This window comes from Branchiostoma lanceolatum, chromosome 16 (genome assembly GCF_035083965.1).
Source record: "Branchiostoma lanceolatum isolate klBraLanc5 chromosome 16, klBraLanc5.hap2, whole genome shotgun sequence".
NCBI classification, from domain to species: domain Eukaryota; kingdom Metazoa; phylum Chordata; class Leptocardii; order Amphioxiformes; family Branchiostomatidae; genus Branchiostoma; species Branchiostoma lanceolatum.
Window position 1 is genome coordinate 1,526,784 of NC_089737.1, and position 20,314 is coordinate 1,547,097.

A 20,314-nucleotide genomic window follows, 5' to 3' on the forward strand; every position below is an offset into this window, starting at 1 on the left:
AGTGTTCGACGGACGTTGCTCGAGATTTTCATTGGAAAATACAGTCGACACTCAGGCGATTTTGAAATTCGGCGAGCTTCGGGCGATGGTTGACGCTCCCATAAATTGTGACGCAGGCCGCTGCTTGAGGTCTGGTGTACTCACAACTTAATATATGTAGACCGGACTGTGCAAGAACAACAGGAAATGTCTCCATAGAATCACCAACAAACACACAAGTAAACATTTGTACAGAGAATGACAGTTATAAATATTGTTTGAGAATGACAACGAGCCAGGAATTTCTGTGATAGTTTTATTCAGTTTTTCTCTAATCTAATTTTGCTCCCTATGATATTTTCTCTGCACTTCTTCAATCAAGTAGTGTACGTTCTTGTAATTTGGATGAGGAGACAAGCTGTTATCAACAAGGCAAATTTGAACAAAGTTTATGGAGTGTAATTGTTGATATATCACATGACAGAGCAGCTATTTATTTTGTTTTGATGTAAGTCATCAGTCATCTTCATCCAGCGGAGGGATTCCCAGCTCCTCATCCGTCCATTCCTCAGTCCTGGGCCAGGGGAAGTGACCCTGACAGGGACAAGAATTACTGTTACAAACTGCAAACAACAAAGGAAGGTCTTATCTAAAGAGCCTTAACTTTGACATGTCCATCTATCTGCAAAAGAATAAACATGATAAGCTAATTATAAATGTAAATGTGATAAGCACAAGTAAAAAAGACTGCATCTCTCCCATGAACAGTTTCATCAGGTTGGTAAATCACTGGTTAGGGACCATACAATATTTACGGGGGAGAGGGGTGGTGCACTGGAAGTTGAGAAAATTTTGAAATCGGGACCCTTTGAACTGCTATATGAGGGACAAATTTTGCTGGAAGAGTAAGCTAAGTTTAATCAAGGAGATATATAGACATCTCTATTGTAACAAGTGCTTTTCAAAAAAGCTGGCGTTTTGGCTACGTTTATGACTGTGAATTGTCTTTTCCCTTTTCTTGCCAGAGAAACTCACTCAAGGGCTGTTGAGCCTATAAGAAAAATTGTCATTTTGGGAAAGGAGTACTGTTTAAATAGAGAAAGGCAGATTGGGGAAAGCAATTTTGAAGTTACGTCACTTAACTTAAGTGCTTTTGAAAAAGCTGGTCTTGGCCTACAACTTACTTCTAAAATGTACAATAGGCTCATTATAAAAGCTATCAATGTAATTATGTACATAGCACGCAATAAAACATAAAATTTGAAAAAGCACCATTGAATCATCAGCACTATGGTAATTAAGTGAAATAGAAGTTCATAACAGCTAGGGTTCTATCTAAAATGACTACCAAATGTCAAACAAGTGTTCAAACCAATTAACAGCTACCTCATCCCTATTATTCTGGTTTCCGCATTTACAACATTTCTTCCTTATTTTCCTGGATAATTTTGCTAAAATTCATGAAAATTCCCATATTTTTGTGCCGAGCGGCGTCACTTTCCACGTCCGTGTTGTCTGAATGAAGTCGATACTGAACAATGGAGCATTTTCTATTGTAACAAAGGATCGCTGTTTTGCAAACAACATCAAGAGCCTCTGTTTACATCGGGAATAGAAGTTTAGTAGCGAGTGTTTTGCAAGAATCATCTTACCGCGCTTAGGAGCTGCTGCACGGTATTTTCCATTACAATGAACAGAAAAATTTGAATGCCGGGTTTGGAATCTATGAAGTCCTGTTCATAAGACAAAGGCCTTGTGTATATTCAATGAATATTTAAAAATAACAAATGTAAAATATTTATTTATTTATTAATGAAAAAAATAAAAAAATGATATTCATAAATATGATATTGATAGATTAATATAATATTAATATATATTTTTGATATTTAATATCTAAAAAGAAAAAAAAATCCATGCACGGACTTGATCCCGGATCTTCCGGATCCGAAGTACTACGACGTTACCAGTTGAGCTAAGTTGCAGTGTGTAGTGTGCGTCTCTGTACATAATGCTATAACCTCACTACATGGTATCATTTATGTCGATTTTTGGTCGTTTTCTTGACGAAATCATTTTTTTTCTTCTGCAATCTTGTGGTATGTAGTAGTATCCAGTATTATATTATACTGCTGCGGGGTTCCCTGACGCAGGGGTAGGCAGCAGTCGGTCAGTCCTCACACAGCGCCTCCAAGCGGCTCTGTCCAGCGGGTCCACGTTGGTGAGGCCGCACTCTGTAATGTCCTTCTTAATGCACTCAGTCCAGGATTTCTTGGGTCTACCACGACTTCTGTTGCCGGGTAACTGCAGTTTTGTGATAGTGTGGATGCAGCCACTAGCTCTTTCCACGTGTCCGTACCATCGGAGACGACGTGACCGCAACACCGAGGAAATGTCTGCAATACACTAGTTTGGAATGTAGACTAGCAGATGGTGTCTCATCCTGGGGTTTGGCACCACAGATCCACCTGATCATGGCTCGGTCATTGCGGCGCAGCCGCTGCAGATCAAGGGCAGTAGGGGCCCAAGATTCACTCCCGTGGAGTAAAGCTGGACGGACGCAAGAGTTAAACACCTTGCCACGGGTTTTGAAGGGTAAGTGCCTTGAAGTGAGGATGGGCAGGAGCTTCTTACATTTTCCCCAAGCGACACAGCATCTGGTAGTAACAGCAGGGTCACATCCACCTCCTGCACAGAGCATGTCCCCGAGGTAACAGAAGCTGGCCTCCACATCCAGCACCGCCTCATCCACTGTGACTCGTGTTATAGGGCGACCGTCCAGAGGCCTTGCTTCCCCACGACACCTTGGGCAGATGTAGTTCAGCACAGCTAGCAGGCTACCTCTTATGCCGCAGCATTTCTTGTGAACCCAGAAGTCGCATTTGGTACACTGGATGGAGTTAGCACCAACCCCGGAGCGGCACACTGCACACGGAAAAGCACCAGTATCCTTCAGTTTGTTCAGGCCCTGCCCTGATATCAGGATCTTTGTCTTCTTCATGTTTACCCGCAGGCCCTTGCGTTCCATGCCCGACTTCCACGCCTTCAGTCTTGCGATGCACTCTTCCAAGGAGTCTGCGATGACAACTAGGTCGTCGGCATACAGGAGCACCCAGGGGACCCCAGTGCGGAATTCGCGGGACAGGGCTTCCAGGACAAGGATAAACAACAGAGGACTGAGGACTGAACCCTGGTGCACCCCCACTCCAACACCAAACTCCTCGCTGTACTGCCCGTTGACACGCACACGGCTCCTGGCATTTGTGTACATGGCCTGGATCACCTTCCAGGCCCACTCCTCTACACCAAGACTTCTCAGTGCCCACCACAGCACCCCTCTGGGAACTCGGTCGAAGGCCTTCTCCAGATTGACAAAGGCCAAGTACAGAGGTTTATTTGCAGCGATGAACTTCTCTTGTAGCTGACGTACGATGAAGATGGCATCGGTGGTGCCTTTGCCAGGCACAAAGGCAAACTGAAGTTCGTCAATGTTCACCATCTTACGGATAGCTGAATCCAACACGCGTTCCAGCAACTTCATGACATGGTCCGTGAGTTTAAGGCCCCTGTAGTTGCCCCGGCTTCCCCTTGTACAGGTTGAGGATGAAACTCTGCTCCCAGTCACAGGGCACAGTGCCGTTACTGAAAACCGCTTCAGTCAGTTGCCTAGTCAGCTTGATACCCTCCTCGCCTGCCGCTTTCAGCATCTCAGCGTTGATGCCAGAAGGACCCACCGCCTTACCAAACCTCATTTTGCCCAGCGCTTTGCTGATCATCTCAGTAGTAACTGGTGGAGGAGGTCCTACAACAGGAGCAGCCTCGGGGAGTTCATCCTTTGGCCAGTCGAATTCCACATTCAGGAGTCTGTTGTAGTGTTCGACCCAGGCCTTCATCTTGTCCTCGTCGTTAAGGGAGAGTTCACCATCATTCCGTACACACTTCTCGCCTACAACATCCTGGTTATGACGCTCCATCTGCTTGGCAATACGGTACAGAGTCGATGACAGCAAAAGTCTCTTTCTCAGCCTCAGATTTGGCCAGCCAAACAGCGTGCTTTGCAAGACGTTTAGCATCGTTGTAGGCAGTTTTCGCCACCTTAGCCTCAGCAGCTTTACCTTGCTTCTTGAGGGAGTTGTAAACCTTGAACCGTGCCCTTTTCTCAGACACAGCCTCGTCTACTTGGTCGTCCCACCACCAGGTCTCTGGTTTCCACTGATGGCACTTGGAGTAACCACACACATCCGCAGCTGCTTCCAGGAGCGGAGTCTTCAACCTTGACCACAAGTCCTCGACTTCCACACCAGGGTTGCTGGTAGTAACTGTCCCAACCTTGGACACAAAGGTCTCCTGGAACTTCCTAGCAACAGCAGGGTCCCGCAGCTTCCAGGTCCGCAGCCGAGGTGTGAACTTGCGCTTACGAACAGCAGGGGTGCGTACAACAAAGTCACACACTAACAGCTGGTGCTGCCGAGCACACTCCACACCAGGGATGACCTTTATGTTGGTGACAGCCTTTCTGAAACTCTGTCGGAAGAGTATGTAGTCAATCTGGGTCCTGTGGTTTCCAGAAGTGTAGGTAACCAGGTGGGACTCCCTCTTGATGAACAAAGTGTTTCCAATGAGCAGGTCATTTGCCAAGGCAAATTCCAGTAGTCTCTCACCTTCAGCGTTCCGATCACCAAAGCCATGGCCGCCGTGAACCTCCTCAAACCCCTGAGCATCCTCCCCGACATGACCATTCCAGTCTCCGATGGGAAAGAGGATCTCTGAGGAAGGTACCTTGGCGATGGTGCTCTGCAACAGATTGTAAAAACGCTCTTTTTCAGCGTCTGAGAGTCCAATCTGAGGTGCATAGATGGAGAGGAAAGTGATGACGGATTTGCCGATGACCAGTCTCAACAGGAGAATCCTATCTGAGATGCGATGGACTTCGAAAACATTCTCAACCCACTTCTCAGCAAGCATGATGCCTACACCGCCTTGACCTTGCTTGTTCCCGGACCAGTAGAACTTGTAGCGTGAATCTTTCCCTTTGATATACCGAGCTTGGTTTGCATCCAGGCCTCAGGACCACCTGGTCTCTTGCAGGCAGCAGAGATCGACCCTTCTTCTTGTGAGTGTCTCCACAACTTCACTGCTACGACCCTTCAAGGTGCCTACATTCAAGGAACCAACTCTAAACTTCAACTTCACCGGGTGCTCGCATGATTTGCAGTCGGACCCTGCCTTCCGCACCCCAAAGTCGGCCGAGCCCGAGGCACTACCGGCTGCTCGTCGGTGACTGCTACCGGCACCGCCTATACGTTTAACTGTATGTTGACCTGCCATATTAGTATATTGGATGGGATTTATACCCATTTTACAGCCGGATATCCTTCCTGGCGCCAACCTGTAGCCACACTAACTGGGCTCAATGTGCTCCAGAACAGGACCACTTCCTGCTTCGCCAACACCTGACCATCATGGGAACAGGAACCACCTCCACAGGTACAGCCCCCAGGAAAGGGAAGTAACTATTTAACCCATAGATGGGGCCCTTGCAGGTAGTGCCGCTCCGGGCCAGAGCGGGCCTGGGGGTGATGACAGTTAGGGGTCACCCCACTCTCCCCACAGCCACATATCTCCCATGTGGCCCTGTCACCGGTGCAGTTTAACGTCATGCCCAGGACATAGATGTAATTTTTCAGGATATCAAAGTCCGAAACCACAATGCAATGATATTTCCGAACAGTTGTAGCAGTTACATGCGGTCGCCCTCCTATGTGTCATGCAAATCAAGCCTGCCTGCCTTTTCTTGCTCCCTTGCCATATAAGGCAACGGCTATACAAGAATTTTGGAAGGTATTGCCATATAAGGTCATATGGTGTGCAACACAGTGTTGAACCAAACAGCATGCATCGAAGGTAAGAGCCAAGACATAGCGTTTTGGCGCGAAGGCGCCAAAACGCAAAAAGGACACAGGACCTTGACATACAATACTTAGTTTAGGTGAAACCGTGAAACTAAAAACTCGGAAACAACAATATCAATAGTTTATTCAAGGAGATTTTAACCTCGTTGGTTAATTTGGCTACTCAAAAATATCAATAGTCGATACCAGTTTTCCGTTTCTTGGCTGTGTCCGTCTTCTTCGAAGTCGGAGCACTAAATATCGTCGCTGTCAGAAGTTCTCTTCGGTGTGAAATAAGAAGCGATATTCCTGGTATTCCCACGCTTAAACGCTGACATGTTTCCAGAGAAATCGCCGCCGAGGCGACGCGACGTAACTCTGTCTGCGGCGAAAGTTCCTTTGCCGGCATAATTTAGAGAACCTTGGCACGTGTTAGAAATCGTGTCACCCGCCTAGATTGCCCAAATATACATGTACAGTCAAACCTGGTCTAACGATCACGTCCAAAAGACGACCATCGGCTCAAGAGGACCGATTTCGGTCGGTCCCGATTTTTTTCCCCATAGACACAAGCATTAAGCAATGTGTTCATGACGACCACTTGTCCTCTGTGACCACGACCGGCCCTAATCCGGACCGCAAGCGACCAAAACGTAATCTAAGACGACCACGTCATTTTCAAATGTGTGGCGATGTCAGTTTTTAATGGTAAGTTGCGAGAAATCACGGGAAATCGGCCCGTTTTGCAGCGATGAAATCCAAGATGGCGCCCGTGGTCATAGGTCATTGGGATAGTCTACTGCAATGTGGGTGGAACTATTGCGTGTGGTGTGATTTTACTCTACATTCAATAGTACAAAATTTAAACTTATTTCGTCAAAAACATTCTTTACATAATGAAAATATATACATAAAGAAAGCTTGACTTGATACAGGGCTCCAGACTAACTTTTAGACCTAGGAGCACTGTGCTCCTAACTCAAAAAAGTTAGGAGCACCAGCAAAAAGTTAGGAGCACCACTACAAAAAGTTGGAAGAAGAAGCAAAAGTCTTGGCCATACCAAGTAATACTCCTATTAATAGTATTAATCAATGTTAACAACCAGGAATAAAGTATTTGAATATTTTTGACAAACATTTAAGCATTTGAATAGTATAAGTATATGAATGGATCATAAAAGCCTACATTTGGCAATCCGATGCATTCAATACCTTCCTACATGCTAAATGATACTAGTATGACAGATTTTTAGAAAAAATTGGGCATAGGTTACCCGGCAGGCCCCTATCCGGGGGCCACGGTGCCTCAAGTTCAACAAGTGAAAAAATACACAATTTATGGTATTTTCAACTTGGAACAAGGCAAGTGATGATTCACATGACCATTTGCGATGACATTAAAAATGACATAAGCTTTAGTGATATAATGGGATTTTCAAAAAAATTGGGCATAGGTTCCATGGCTGGCCCCTATCCGGGGGCCACGGTGCCTCAAGTTCAACAAGTTTAAAAATACACAATGGTATTTTTTACTTGGAACAAGGCAAGTAATGATTCACATAACACTGAATGTTAAATAAATAGATAACTCTAAAACTTATCTATTGGTTTCATGACCAAAACAAATAAAGTCAAATTCCATAATTTGAAACTTCACTGCTGGCATGGTATCAAGTTCAACATTTTTACAGGCATTTTTTTAACCCCCACCCGCTGTCTACAAACCATCCAAAATACTTAAATATCCTTGAAATTCTTGCTCAATAGTATCAAAAATTATCTGTTTGTGCCGGCCCAGTCAAATATCTTCGGTTCCTTTGAAACGCGCAGTTCAAATTTCGCGCGTCAGACCGCGCGGCGCCGCCATCCAATGACAGGCCGACCGCATGGAGAAAGCTTTGCTATGCATTATAGACCGCAGCAGAATGAAACTAGCACAATAAGGACGGGCAGATCATGAGCTGTGAAATGATACCGGTAACAAAAAGAAAATTTAATATTTTTGGGGATAAAACTCCACTTGAATTGATTCATTGATTTTTGATCGAAAAAAATCATCGATTGAACAGGTGTAAACATGAGCGCAGGAAACAGGCTTGTCATTCTGCTGCGGTCTAAAAACATCATGGCGGCCCTCCAGAAGCGCACGGCCGCTAGCGCTCACTTTCATCGGCAATTTCTGGCGTTTGAAACATTTTACAAATCAAACAAATACATCAAAAAGGAGAGAAACTTATATCCTTTATTTCTATGGGTAATTTTGCCACTAGGAACGGATAGTTTTTGTACCGCGGGCGTGGGAACATGATAGAAAATTCACCGACGATTTTCGCGGTAGGGTTGGAATACCTAAATATTTTCAGCTTACCGCTTAGTTCTGCAGCCATTATCCTGGCGCAGTCCTTAATTTTTTATTGTCGCACCGTGCGACCGTGGTTTTAAATCTAGTCGCATTCTCAAAAAACTGGTCGCATACATATTGTGTGCGAGTCGCACTCACGAGCGCTGTGATAACATTTTGTTTTGAAGATAATACATGGATGTTTTTAAAAATTTTTTTTAACTGCTCACCCATGCCTCTAGTGAAGTATCCTAACTAAATAAACAATGCGTTTCTACATGTATAGGCACGCTAGAGGCTATATTTCTGTATTTCTCGGCAGGTTTGGGAGTTTAAAACCCACAACAGGAGAAAAACTAAACCGTACACGATCTTTTCATGGGTAACAATGCCATAATGATCCGGTAATTTTTCTGCGGAGTCGCCAATTTTGTGAAAGAAGGTTCCCGCTTGTGGCGACCATGTGCCCGGTAAGAATTTTCGCCAACACTCGCCAGTAAACTTATTTTCTGACCTATTCACGGTGTAAACAGAATTGCAGTTGGTGTTGTTTACATGAAAATTGTATTTTAAAACGTCAGTAGGGTGTCGGATACTCAACCCAAAACATCGATCCTTTGTTTTGTAGCGAAATGCCCCATTGTTATGCGGTATCGACTCCATTCACATTAGTTTTTACAGACAATGCCAGTGGTAAAAGTGACGCCGCTCGCCACAAAAATAAGCGAATTTTCATGAACTTTAGCAAAATAATCCAGGAAAATAGGGAAGAAATATCGTAAATGTGGAATCCGAAAGCGGTATGAATTATGGAGACGAGCTTTGCTGCTAAACGATTAAGTGCATCTTGTTTAGCATTCTTGTTAATAAATTATGACATAAACGTTGAAATCGGTGCCCCTGTCTTGACTTGTCAATCTCTATTTGTAAAAAGACCATGTGTCCAAGACGTCCGAATTCTATCGGTCCCCTGGGTGGTCTTCTTATACACGTTTGACTGTACATGTATACGCCGCCGTTCCAGGAAGTCTATGAAGGAGGCTAGCCGAAACCGCTGTTCTGCGTCAGATTGTACTTACAGAAAACGTGGAACTGAAAGTTCAAGGAACGTAAAAATCACGTCCCCAGAAGTTCGCTGTTGACTGCCACACGTAGTTCCAACTGACGTGTTTTCCCAGGAAATTGCCGCTGATTGACAGTCGGCAGCCTTTGATGACAGTCGGCGAAGGTGCAAGAAAGTCTACTAAAGGCCCTGGGAACAAGGAAAGTCGTGGGCGGCGCCACAAATTTGCAGCAGCAGTGAAACTTTATCTTCCTACATTGGTAGAAATAAATTTTCTGTGCATAAATTTACTGTTCTGGATGAAAAAATGACATAACCTTGCTCCAGAAATTTGTCAGAAATACAGTTAAGAAATAATTCTATTCCCGCGCTGACAGAGAAAGGAATCTTTTACGTTAATAACAGACAGCTTCTGTGTTGGTCAACTGCGGACTGTCCACTTCCAAATAAGGAGATTCCCCGGGAATCTGATACATTTACGGCTGTTCTATATAGTTCGGGACCCACCCCGCTGATCGTGCAGAAGGGCGTACTCGGCTACTGTTTACATTTTGGCGCGATGCTGCCGGGTGGGAGGGGCTGCGAGATAATATTGGAGCTGTAAGGCGGGGTGCTAATTTAGTATTTGGCACCTCCCTTTGAGCTGATAGCTGGATAGCTTCCTGTGAAACAGCGGAGGTGCGTGCTGGACGCATGCCTCGGCATGTTTACTACGGTAGTTTTGTATTTTTTCGCCGCTACGCTAGGTGAAAAGACAGCATAGCGGGCTATTTACAGCGTCAGTTTGTCGGCCCACAGCATAATGTTTATGCACAACAATTCAACGGATTCGTAAAAAAAAGTCCGTGACCCTCCCCCCAACCCAGAATTTTTTGCGTTTCGGCGCATGCACGCCGGAACGCATTGTCCTGGCTTTTACCTTGCAGGCAGGAACCAGGGAAGCTTGGTTCAACACTGTGTCGCACACAATAAGACCTTATATGGCAATACGTTCCCAAATCCTTGTATAGCCGTTGCCTTATATGGCAAGAGAGCACGAAAAGGCAGGCAGGCTAGATTTGCATGTGACACAGGAGGGCGACCGCATGTAACTGCTACAACTGTTCGGAAATATCATTGCATTGTGGTTTTGGACTTTGATATCCTGAAAAATGACCATATTACATCTATTCCACAAGATTGCAGAAGAAAAAAAATGATTTCGTCAAGAAAACGACCAAAAATCGGCATAAATGATACCATATAGTGAGGTTATAGTATTACGTCCAGAGTGACTAGTTACGTACCGCAGCTTGGCCGATCTGGCAACGCGAAGCACTTCGGACCCAGAAGATCCGGGTTCGTGTCCGTGCATGGATTTTTTTTTTCTTTTTAGATATTGAATATCAAAAATATATATTGATATTATATTAATCTATCAATATCATATTTATGAATATCATTTTTTTCATTAATAAATAAAGAAATATTTTATATTTGTTATTTTTAAATATTCATTTAATATATACAAGGCCTTTGTCTTATGAACAGGACTTCATAGATTCCAAACCCGGCATTCGAATTTTTCTGTTCATTGTAATGGAAAATACCGTGCAGCGGCTCCTATGCGCGGTAAGATGATTCTTGCAAAACACTCGCCACTAAACTTCTATCCCCGATGTAAACAGAGGCTCTTGATGTTGTTTGCAAAACAGCGATTCTTTGTTACAGTAGCAAATGCTCCATTGTTCAGTATCGACTTCATTCAGACAACACGGACGTGGAAAGTGGCGCCCCTCGGCACAAAACTATGGGAATTTTCATGAATTTTAGCAAAATTACCCAGGAAAATAAGGAAGAAATGTTGTAAATGCGGAAACCAGAATAATACGGATGAGGTAGCTGTTGATTTGTTTGACATTTGGTAGTCATTTTAGATAGAACCTTAGCTGTTATGAACTTCTATTTCACTTAATTACCATAGTGCTGATGATTCAATGGTGCTTTTTCAAATTTTATGTTTTATTGCGTGCCATGTACATAATTACATTGATAGCTTTTATAATGAGCCTATTATACATTTTACAAATAAGTACAAGTTGTAGGCCAAGACCAGCTTTTTCAAAAGCACTTAAGTTAAGTGACGTAACTTCAAAATTGCTTTCCCCAATCTGCCTTTCTCTATTAAAACAGTACTCATTTCCCAAAATGACAATTTTTCTTATAGACTGAACAGCCCTTGAGTGACTTCCTCTGGCAGATTTTACTTCAAGTAAAGGGAAAAGACAATTCACACTCATAAACGTAGCCGAAACGCCAGCTTTTTTTAAAAGCTCTTGTTTCCATGACCCTCCCCCCACCTCGAAAAAATTTTCCATGACCCTCCCCCCCTCAACGCACCACCCCTCCCCCCGCTAAATATCGTATGGTCCCTTAAGGTGACAAACGGCCACTGAAATGCCAGTTTATGATTATGTACTGATTCTGTGCAAAGAACTTCCTGGAAGGTGAAGTTCAGATTCATTGGACAGACGGAGTGAAAATTTTGTCTATCCCAACATGCCGATTTCCATCCTGGAACTGAGGGACGGGTCCTGGAGACAGCCCTGGTGAAACTTTGTATCCATCCCTGACAACTTACCAGGATGTCCTGAGGAGAGTGCCATGTGTGCCACAGGATCCAGAACCAGAAGAACCCCATCAGGGCATCGGCCCGTCTCTGCAGACCTGGTCTGGCAGTGATCAAGCCTCGGTACGGGAACTCCAAACTGATAAATACAAACAACATACAGCTGAGGGAAACTTTCAGTTAGGAGTAGAATAAGTTGTTAAGGTACAACTCAGGATCAGTCCTCTTGTGATACAGGTAGTGATGTAGCTAAAAAATCTGGAGCCAAACCTTTAGGAAAAAAGGTATCATTTGCATCTTATTTTCTGGGCATGGGACTAGCTTAAACCATCTAGTCAAATTCAATTCAAAACCGGGATCATAATTTGGTTTCAGGACACTTTGCTACCAAGATGTTTTGCCAGACGATTCGCTGCCACCTGTACAATTGGTCTATAACTCTATAAGTTTCACCAATTCACTGTTTGATGTAAACTTCTATTGCTATTGTCAGGGTTCTGATTAGAAGTAGCTTTGGGGTTAGAGTTAGTCATCCTCTTGATGGAAAAATGTCTAGAAACAAACTCTTTTTCTGAAAATGCAGCAAGAAGTTTCTATATTTTGTATTCCTTACTTTATTTCAGCCCCTAGGGAAGTGCATACAAAGTTGAAATGAAATACATCTTGGAAAAACAAAAATCACATGATGGCATAGACAGAATGGCATCCTATTGTACAATTTAGTAAAAGTATTGTACCTTTATTTTGGATTAGTTAAGTAGAGTCAAGTTAAGGTTAAGTTATACAAGTAGTTTGTGGTATTTTACCCTAAGTCAACCTGCTTGCAGCTCTACTGCCAAGATCAGATAGCATGGGGGCCAGCCTAGTAAAGTTTTCCGTGGCTCCCAAACTCCCCACTAATCTTCTTCTTCTTAACCAGATGTGACTGAGCCGCAGAAAACTTACTAGGATGGCACCCTGGCTAAGGTTTAGAACATGGCCACAATAAGTTATAGAACAGCCCTGGATTAATACGAAGAAGGAAAAAAAACACAGAAAAAACAAGCGAGCAAACAAACAAGCAAAACAACATTTGATTGTTTGTTTGTTTGTTTGAACCTTAAATTTGTTTAATCATGCAAAGCTCAAGTCAGCCTACTGCCTCTTTTCATGACGAGGTCATAAGGGAAGAGGTAAGGGTCAGACAAAATATAACAGAGATACAGATTACATCATTTAAGTCCCAACTAGAGTTCTACAAACACATTACCTTCGCCAAATAATCAAATCCACTATGGAGAGTCCCTTTATCCAAGACCTTAAAAATCATTTGGTGGTACACAGTGTTTCCGCCAGAGGGCCGTCTTCCCGTTAAATGACGGCCTCCTCTAGCTTGGGACGGCCTGAACGCAGACAGAGGACGTCCACTCTGAAAAATTCCGACACACAATCTGCCGAGAAGTTACTGAAAACGAAAAATTCAGACCGGCATTTTGCTTTTTCCACTGAAGCTGGCGGCGTAATAATGCCCTCCACCGTCGGAAAATAACATTCCTTTGTTTATTTGGTATTGTTATGCTTGAAAACAATAGATGTCGGCACCTTTCGCATATGTTGATCTCATTAAAAACTTGTTTTTCAAGATTCAAGTCGGTCTTTCGAAGTTTATAGAAGTGTCATTCTGTCACATTTTTTCTACATTGTGCAACGTTACATTAAAAATTCGTATCCTGCGAAAGCGAACAGAGTACGATTGAAAGCCGAAAACCTCATAAGAATTTATATTGAAGGATCAGCCATGGATATTAAAGGATAAACTTGAGAACGAAACGTAAATCTACCGCTGTAGTTTCAGTCCCGGGCCGTGGGCGCCATCTCAAGGCTTGAATATTCATGAATATTTATTTATTTATTTATTTCAGCTTTATTACAACATTGTGTAAACGGACAGAAGGAAACATGCAACAAGCATGTTCTGAGATCTGATTGGCTCAGCTCAGATAACCTGTGCTCTGGGGCGCCGCGTATCTGCTTGGGATCCCGTATCCGCCGTGCCCCTGTGTCCGCCGTGCCCGTGTCCGCTGTTGGGGAAGGACTGCGTTTTGTCGGTTCTAGCAGAGGCCCATCAAAAAACACTTATCACCATTGCCATGGATGTGCGAACTTCCCGTAATAAACACGGCCAGCGCAGGGAAATCTTCACGCCCCTTTGAGCAGCGACAACGTTCTAACGGTTGCGGGGATGTCTTTTCAAAACATGACGGACGGACACCTAAATGAAGGAACCTTTCAGCAATAGAAAGAAACATCAGGCCACATTTGAGACAATTTGTAACACGACTTTGAAGACAACATGATAATCATTTGCAAGGAAGCATGCATCACTTCACGTGGGCTTTGTGCAACGTAACATTTGAATTGCTTCTTGCGGTAGTGTGAATTACTTCTCCCAGTAGTGTGAATTACTTCTCGCGGATACATTAATTGCCTTTGCTGGAACCGACAAAACGCAGTCCTTCCCCAACAGCGGACACAGGTCTAAAGTGGACACAGGGGCACGGCGGATACGGGATCCCAAGCTGTGGGAAGGACTGCAACGGAGGCTAGCCCAAGTGCGAGTAGGGTTAAATCGGCATTTTGACAAGAGGGCGCAGATCGGGAGCAAGAGGGCGCAGCGCCCGTTTCCCGGTTATCCCTTGAGTTTCACGCGCCTAGTGTAATTAGACTGAAACAGAAGGCAATCCGTTTTTTCGTCGGTAATGGACCGATCCCGTCGAACACCATATAGAACCCCCTATTCTATTTGGAATACCTCCGTCAAAACAGTGCTGGCTAGTAGGACAGGCATGGTATGTATATCTGGGACAGATTTCTCTCTGCATTGGCTCCATAAATGCTCAGGAAAAAAACGAAATGAAAAAGAAAACGTCTCGGGCACTCAAGGAGACGGGGCTTATGTAACACATTGCCAACTACTTCTAAGTCAGCTAGTGCAGAGTACCGTCTCTTTTGTACTTGCGTGTGATTCTGGTGTTCGACTGGAACGGTCCATTTTCTGCGTGTTCCGGCGACGTGACTTCACGTTCCCCCCAAAAAATGGATGACAGCGCTTGGATTTTCTATCAGTACTCACCGCACAACAACATCGCATCTGTGAATGTCGATATTCATTGGTATAGTCTTATCAAAACTTACTATGTGTAGAAATGACTAAAAATTTTATTCAAGTTTTTTATTCGAGTTTGAAGCCACATAAAGTGCTCTGGGTGCCTTTAAAAGGGTTCAAAATGTCAAAATTGCCCCCCCCCCCCTCGACCCCCCTAGAAAGCTCGTGCCCTTGGATGGCCTTCGGCCGGCAGTCTGGCGGAAACACTGGTGGTACAGGACTAGTATACATGTATGTGTCTAGTGTGTTGATAAATGTTTACATGACCTGGTTTAGTAGGTTAACATGACCTGCATCCCCAACCCCAGCTGGGACATAGTGTCCCCGAAATCAGGTCGTATATTAAGAAGCCCATTGTAGAAATTTCCTTATAATGAGGCCATGTCATACATGGTTTATGCCTGACAATGTTCACCTTTACTTAGCTTCCTAATGCCACGAAAATAAAATTCCAATCATTTACCATTATGGTATTTTAGTATTTTCTAGTAAGTTATGCAAATTAGGTAGCTGTTTGCATTATAGTTGTCTATCGAGACCTCTCTCTTTTTCACCTTCATATGGCATGAACTATCTACAACACAAAAAATTTCTATCTACCACGCAGAAAATTTGACCTCAAACTTTGAAGCTACGCTGCAGTATCCAAGGTACCCGCTAGGAGGCCCATCATCGAACTTGACCTTCCCCTTCAGGTTCTGAATTTCTTTTGACCGGATGGCTAAATAGTGCATGAAGATAAGACGCAAATCCTAGATTTTCTTGTTAGATTTGGCTCCAGATTTTTAGACTATCGCTATAGCAGTGTTTAATCTTTAATATTTCCTGAAAGGCCCAATCTTCGTAGCGTTTTACGGTTTCGGAGTTTTGGTTGTCCGCCAAGACTTCTTGATATTAATGCGCCATGACGGTAACGCGGCCTTGTCGCCTGATTACCCGAATCGTGCTTTCTATGTGCGTTTTGCATGGTTTCGCACCATCGGGGATTGCGGAGAACGTATCCTCACAATTTTTGGGTCATTTTTCCTAATTGCACAGACAGAATGATGACCTTTATTCCCATATCAGTCATTAACCTAGGAAAACTCTTATTTTCCTTCCAGCGGCCTTGGAAGAATGCCCCTAAAATAGCAGTTTTGGGGATGAAAATTGCTTTAAATGATGGTTTGCACCAAAAATGACGTTTCCACAGAAAATATCAAATTCGTCTGTAGTCCAGTGGCAAGGCACCCCTATCCGTCGGAAACATTGAATTGCCCGAAAAAAGATGTTTGGAGAAGCGCTATTGCCTTTCTGGGAACAAGTCAGGTCGGCCCCGAATTGTAAAAAAACCCTCCAAACCAAGACCTTAAAGAAACCTACCCATCTACTAAATATCATGCACAACCATCAACAGCTCCTCGAGTTATCCAGTCTACATACAAATACACATACATACACAGCCTGCTGCAGTACCGTAGGAAAATCCCAGTTTTGAACTTGACCTCCATTTTCACAATCGCTACGCACCCACCAAAAATCATGCAGATCCATGAACAGCAGGCTTTTACTGTTTTAGCTAGGATTTATAGACGGGGTCCAAAAATGGGGGTGGGGGTGCTGTGAATGCGAGGGCTAAGTGTGTTCTAGACTTATACTTTTAGCAGACCACTTTAAGCACTACAAACTGCTTGTATCACAACGGGCTCTATGGATTAACAATTTCCTGGTAGATAATTGCATGTCAATCAGTTTTCATGCTGTCCCAGTGTCTGGTAGGACTAAGGGCCAATTTACACAAAGCTTTTCTAGATATCTGGACTGCAGATATCTGCCAGGCGACAGCTTTTTTCTGTGTCTAAACAGGAATTTTATGGTCTTACTGAGGGTTTTTTAGATGTCGGGAAAATTTCAGCCGACCAATCTGAAGCGTTCGCCCGACAACTCAGCGGGAGTCCCCGACTGCTCCAGCCGAACGTCTTTACAGAATGTGTCGCGTAGTAGACATCTGGAGGTCGGGATTCACGCTAGTTTGCATATTTGGCGGGCGATAAAGCTAATTAGCATACAGCACTGGAAATCTTATTGGCATCATGGCGGAGGGAAGTGGACCCGCTCCAGGTCCCGGTCGCAGCAATTCATGGAGCCACGCAGAGGTGCGCTGTCTGATCAGCGTATGGTCGGAGGAGGAGATCCTTCGTAGGTTGGGGTCCGCAAGGAACAGAGACGCGTACTTTAAAATTCAAGAGAGGCTACGTGAGGCGGGATGGGTTCGGTGGATCGGCCCTCCCCCCTCCGCCGCCACGACAAGGGCAGCGAGTAGGAACGCAGCGTTGATTCTGACCGGTCGCTGTCGTCTTCCCCGGTACCTCAAACGCCTCCTACGCCCAACCCTTGCTTGCTGCCTCATGTTTAGCCACACGCGAGTCAGATAAAGAAAGAATACCATCTGATTCATTATGACGAAAAACACAGGCGGTTCTCCCGCCATATTGAAACTCGCGCTGTATGTTAAAGGTCACAAAGGGTGAAATAGGGTCACGACTGCAATCAGCGCGCTGCGTGTGTCCTGCGGTACTTCCTGTCGGTGTGTATAAATGCGTCCAGATATCTACAGCTCAGATGTCGGCGGATTTTTAGATGTTGGGAAAAACTCTGTATAGATTGGGCCTAATAAAAGCATCAGTGACACTGTAGCACAGTAACATGTGTCTGTGATTACCAGGGAAACAGGGGGTCCTCTGTGCGTCCAGCTGAAAAAGAGGGTGTCCAATTCCTTGTTATTTTACTAGATAAAAGCCTGATCAACAGTCCTTCGAGTAATGTTGTCTACATACAAACACACAAAGCCCACTGCAGCACTGTAGGAAAACACCAGGTGAACCATTTTCGGAGTTGACCTTTGTTCTCTTTATTCTTTATTCTTTATTAAAAATTGCAACAAGACAATACATAGTGGAGCGCCAGGCAGCCAAGCTGATATTGCGGACCACTAAACAATACAATACATTGAAATACAACAATAAAATACTACAGATGATTCAATATACAATTTAAAGTAACACCTTTGTTCTCACATCCGCTACTTAGCCTCCTGTGCAGGCTTCCTATAACGGCGGCATATATATTGGGAGGGGGGGAGTTGTGTAGCCGAGGGAGTTGTGTAGCCGAGGGGCGCGCCGTTATCTACAGCCTGCTCCCTTTCGGGCCCAGCAAAGGGAAATTAAAAAACACTTAGGGGCTATCAACATGGACTTGTGAACTGCGGCGCACGCACCTCCGACCGGCAGCGAGGTGTCACGCCCCCGTATTCACTGACCCGGCCATTTCCTAACGGTCACCGGGATCACAATCGGTTACAAAAAATTGAAACATTTCAACGTACCACAGAAAGCAAGGATTGTTTTGTCGGCCTAGCCATAGGTCAAGAAAAGTCAATTTGTTACCAGAAACACGCACTACCGTCTCTACAAGGATCTGCAAGATCTTGTTGCAGACCATGAGAGCCGCCGTCAAAGGAGAGCTTGTTTTGTGTAGTCTTGAGACTAGCGATCTAGGACATCTGGCTGGCCATGGCAAATCGATTTGTTTTCAATTTGGCTAATTTCGCAAAGGAGCTGAAGATAATGTTGCTAAGGCAGCCTAAGACATGTGTGTTTGTTTCCTAAAGTGATCGTCTCAAGCGGCGACCTTGCTAACCCCCCCCCCCCCCCTTCCCCATTTCTGCCGGTTCCGGACTAGATTTGAAAATCCGACAAACTGTCCGGCTGCCTTCAACAGAATAAATGCCCACATTGATTGTAGTGATAGTTTTAAACTAGCCTCCGTTTCTGACCCCGACTGGTGTGTTATTAATGTTTTCACGGTTTCAGCTGTTAACTCCTGTAACAAACCGGGCGTGTGCCGGCCCATTCAGTCAATTGTTCCTCGCGTACGTGTGAGTTACCCTTGCGTGAACATGTGAATTACCCTTGCCCGAACATGTTAATAGCTTCTCTGAATAGCTGTCTTAATCACCTTCCCTTTGCTGGGCCCGAAAGGGAGCAGGCTGTAGATAACGGCGCGCCCCTCGGCTACACAACTCCCTCGGCTACACAATTCCCCCCCTCCCAATATATATGCCACCGTTATAGGAAGCCTGCACAGGAGGCTACGCTACTAAACTACCAAAAATCACAAAGATCTACATGTATCAAAGGTTTCTCGAGTTATGCTTTTGACATACATACAGAGTTACAGACCCACTCCACAGCTGGTGTAACCGATAAATATAACCTTCACGGCGAAGGTAATAACTCTATCAACAACAGGAGTTCCACGACCTCATATCTCCATGAAGAATTCTATTCATGCAAATGACTTACACATTTGCATAATATATGCTTGGTCATAAACACCTTTATCTAACTTACACATGTTGCAATATTGACAGTACTATAGTTTTCCAATTAGATGAATTAGGGTGTTTTTGCATTTATTGTGCAAATTAGTAGGTGGGACAGGTCAAAATTTCAACATCAATATTTTCCTTTGAAATTTTGTAGGTAAATAGAGCCTGTTACAGGGATCACAGAACAGTTTAAATTTTGTTTCTATCATGTTCCCTTCAAGGGTTACAGATTTTTGAAATATTATTTTTGGGGTATTTTTGTAGAAAAATTATGTACAGTAGATTCCGCATATCTGTATAGCCCATTTGTCAGCGCAAATTATACGACTCCCCGAACTATACGACTGTCCGAACTAGCGATATTGACGTCCCGAAGGAGGGGAGGGGGGGGGGGCGAATTGGATTTTGGGCAAGACACACAATTACACTAACGATATCGCAACTTTATTTTGCAAAATTTTAATCAAAGTACAATCCGACCTTTTCGTCACCATATTGGATTAAATACGCGATCCATTTTGTTCAGATAAGCCCGAACTGCGTGGGAAACTCCTGCCAAATAAAAAACTCCCGCCGCATGTTGATCACGTGAAATCTTATAGTAAACCAATCAGAGCATAGGTTTTTATGACGTAAACCAATCAGCGCGTAGAAAAATGCATATCAATGAGTAAACAAAGATGGCCGCCCAGCGTCACCAGACCTTCGTCGCTTTATTTTTTTCTGAAATCGCGACGTAAAATACGATTCATCTACGCTACATAAGCAGGATTTTCACGGGGAAAGAATGTAAGGAATAGGTTCTCCGTCGAATACGGCCACAAATAACTGTAAATCGCGGCAAAATACAGCGTAGAGGCTCAAATGCTCCGACAAAAATCGTGTTTTCTTTTCGTATTTTTGTTCACTTTCGTCGCT

At 44.1% G+C, this 20,314-nt stretch overlaps 1 protein-coding gene across 1 annotated transcript in view; it reads right to left on the reverse strand.

The window, feature by feature from the left end:
- Window positions 1-281: 281 nt before the first annotated feature.
- Window positions 282-20,314, reverse strand: part of LOC136421330 (A-kinase-interacting protein 1-like) — a 66,683-nt gene continuing 46,650 nt past the window's right edge. Inside the window, exons 6-7 of the mRNA XM_066408561.1 lie at window positions 11,895-12,021; window positions 282-573 (exon numbers count right to left, since the gene is read on the reverse strand). Of these exons, the coding sequence (XP_066264658.1) occupies window positions 548-573; window positions 11,895-12,021 (153 nt within the window). The 3' untranslated portion in view covers window positions 282-547. The remainder of the gene's footprint in view (window positions 574-11,894; window positions 12,022-20,314) is intronic.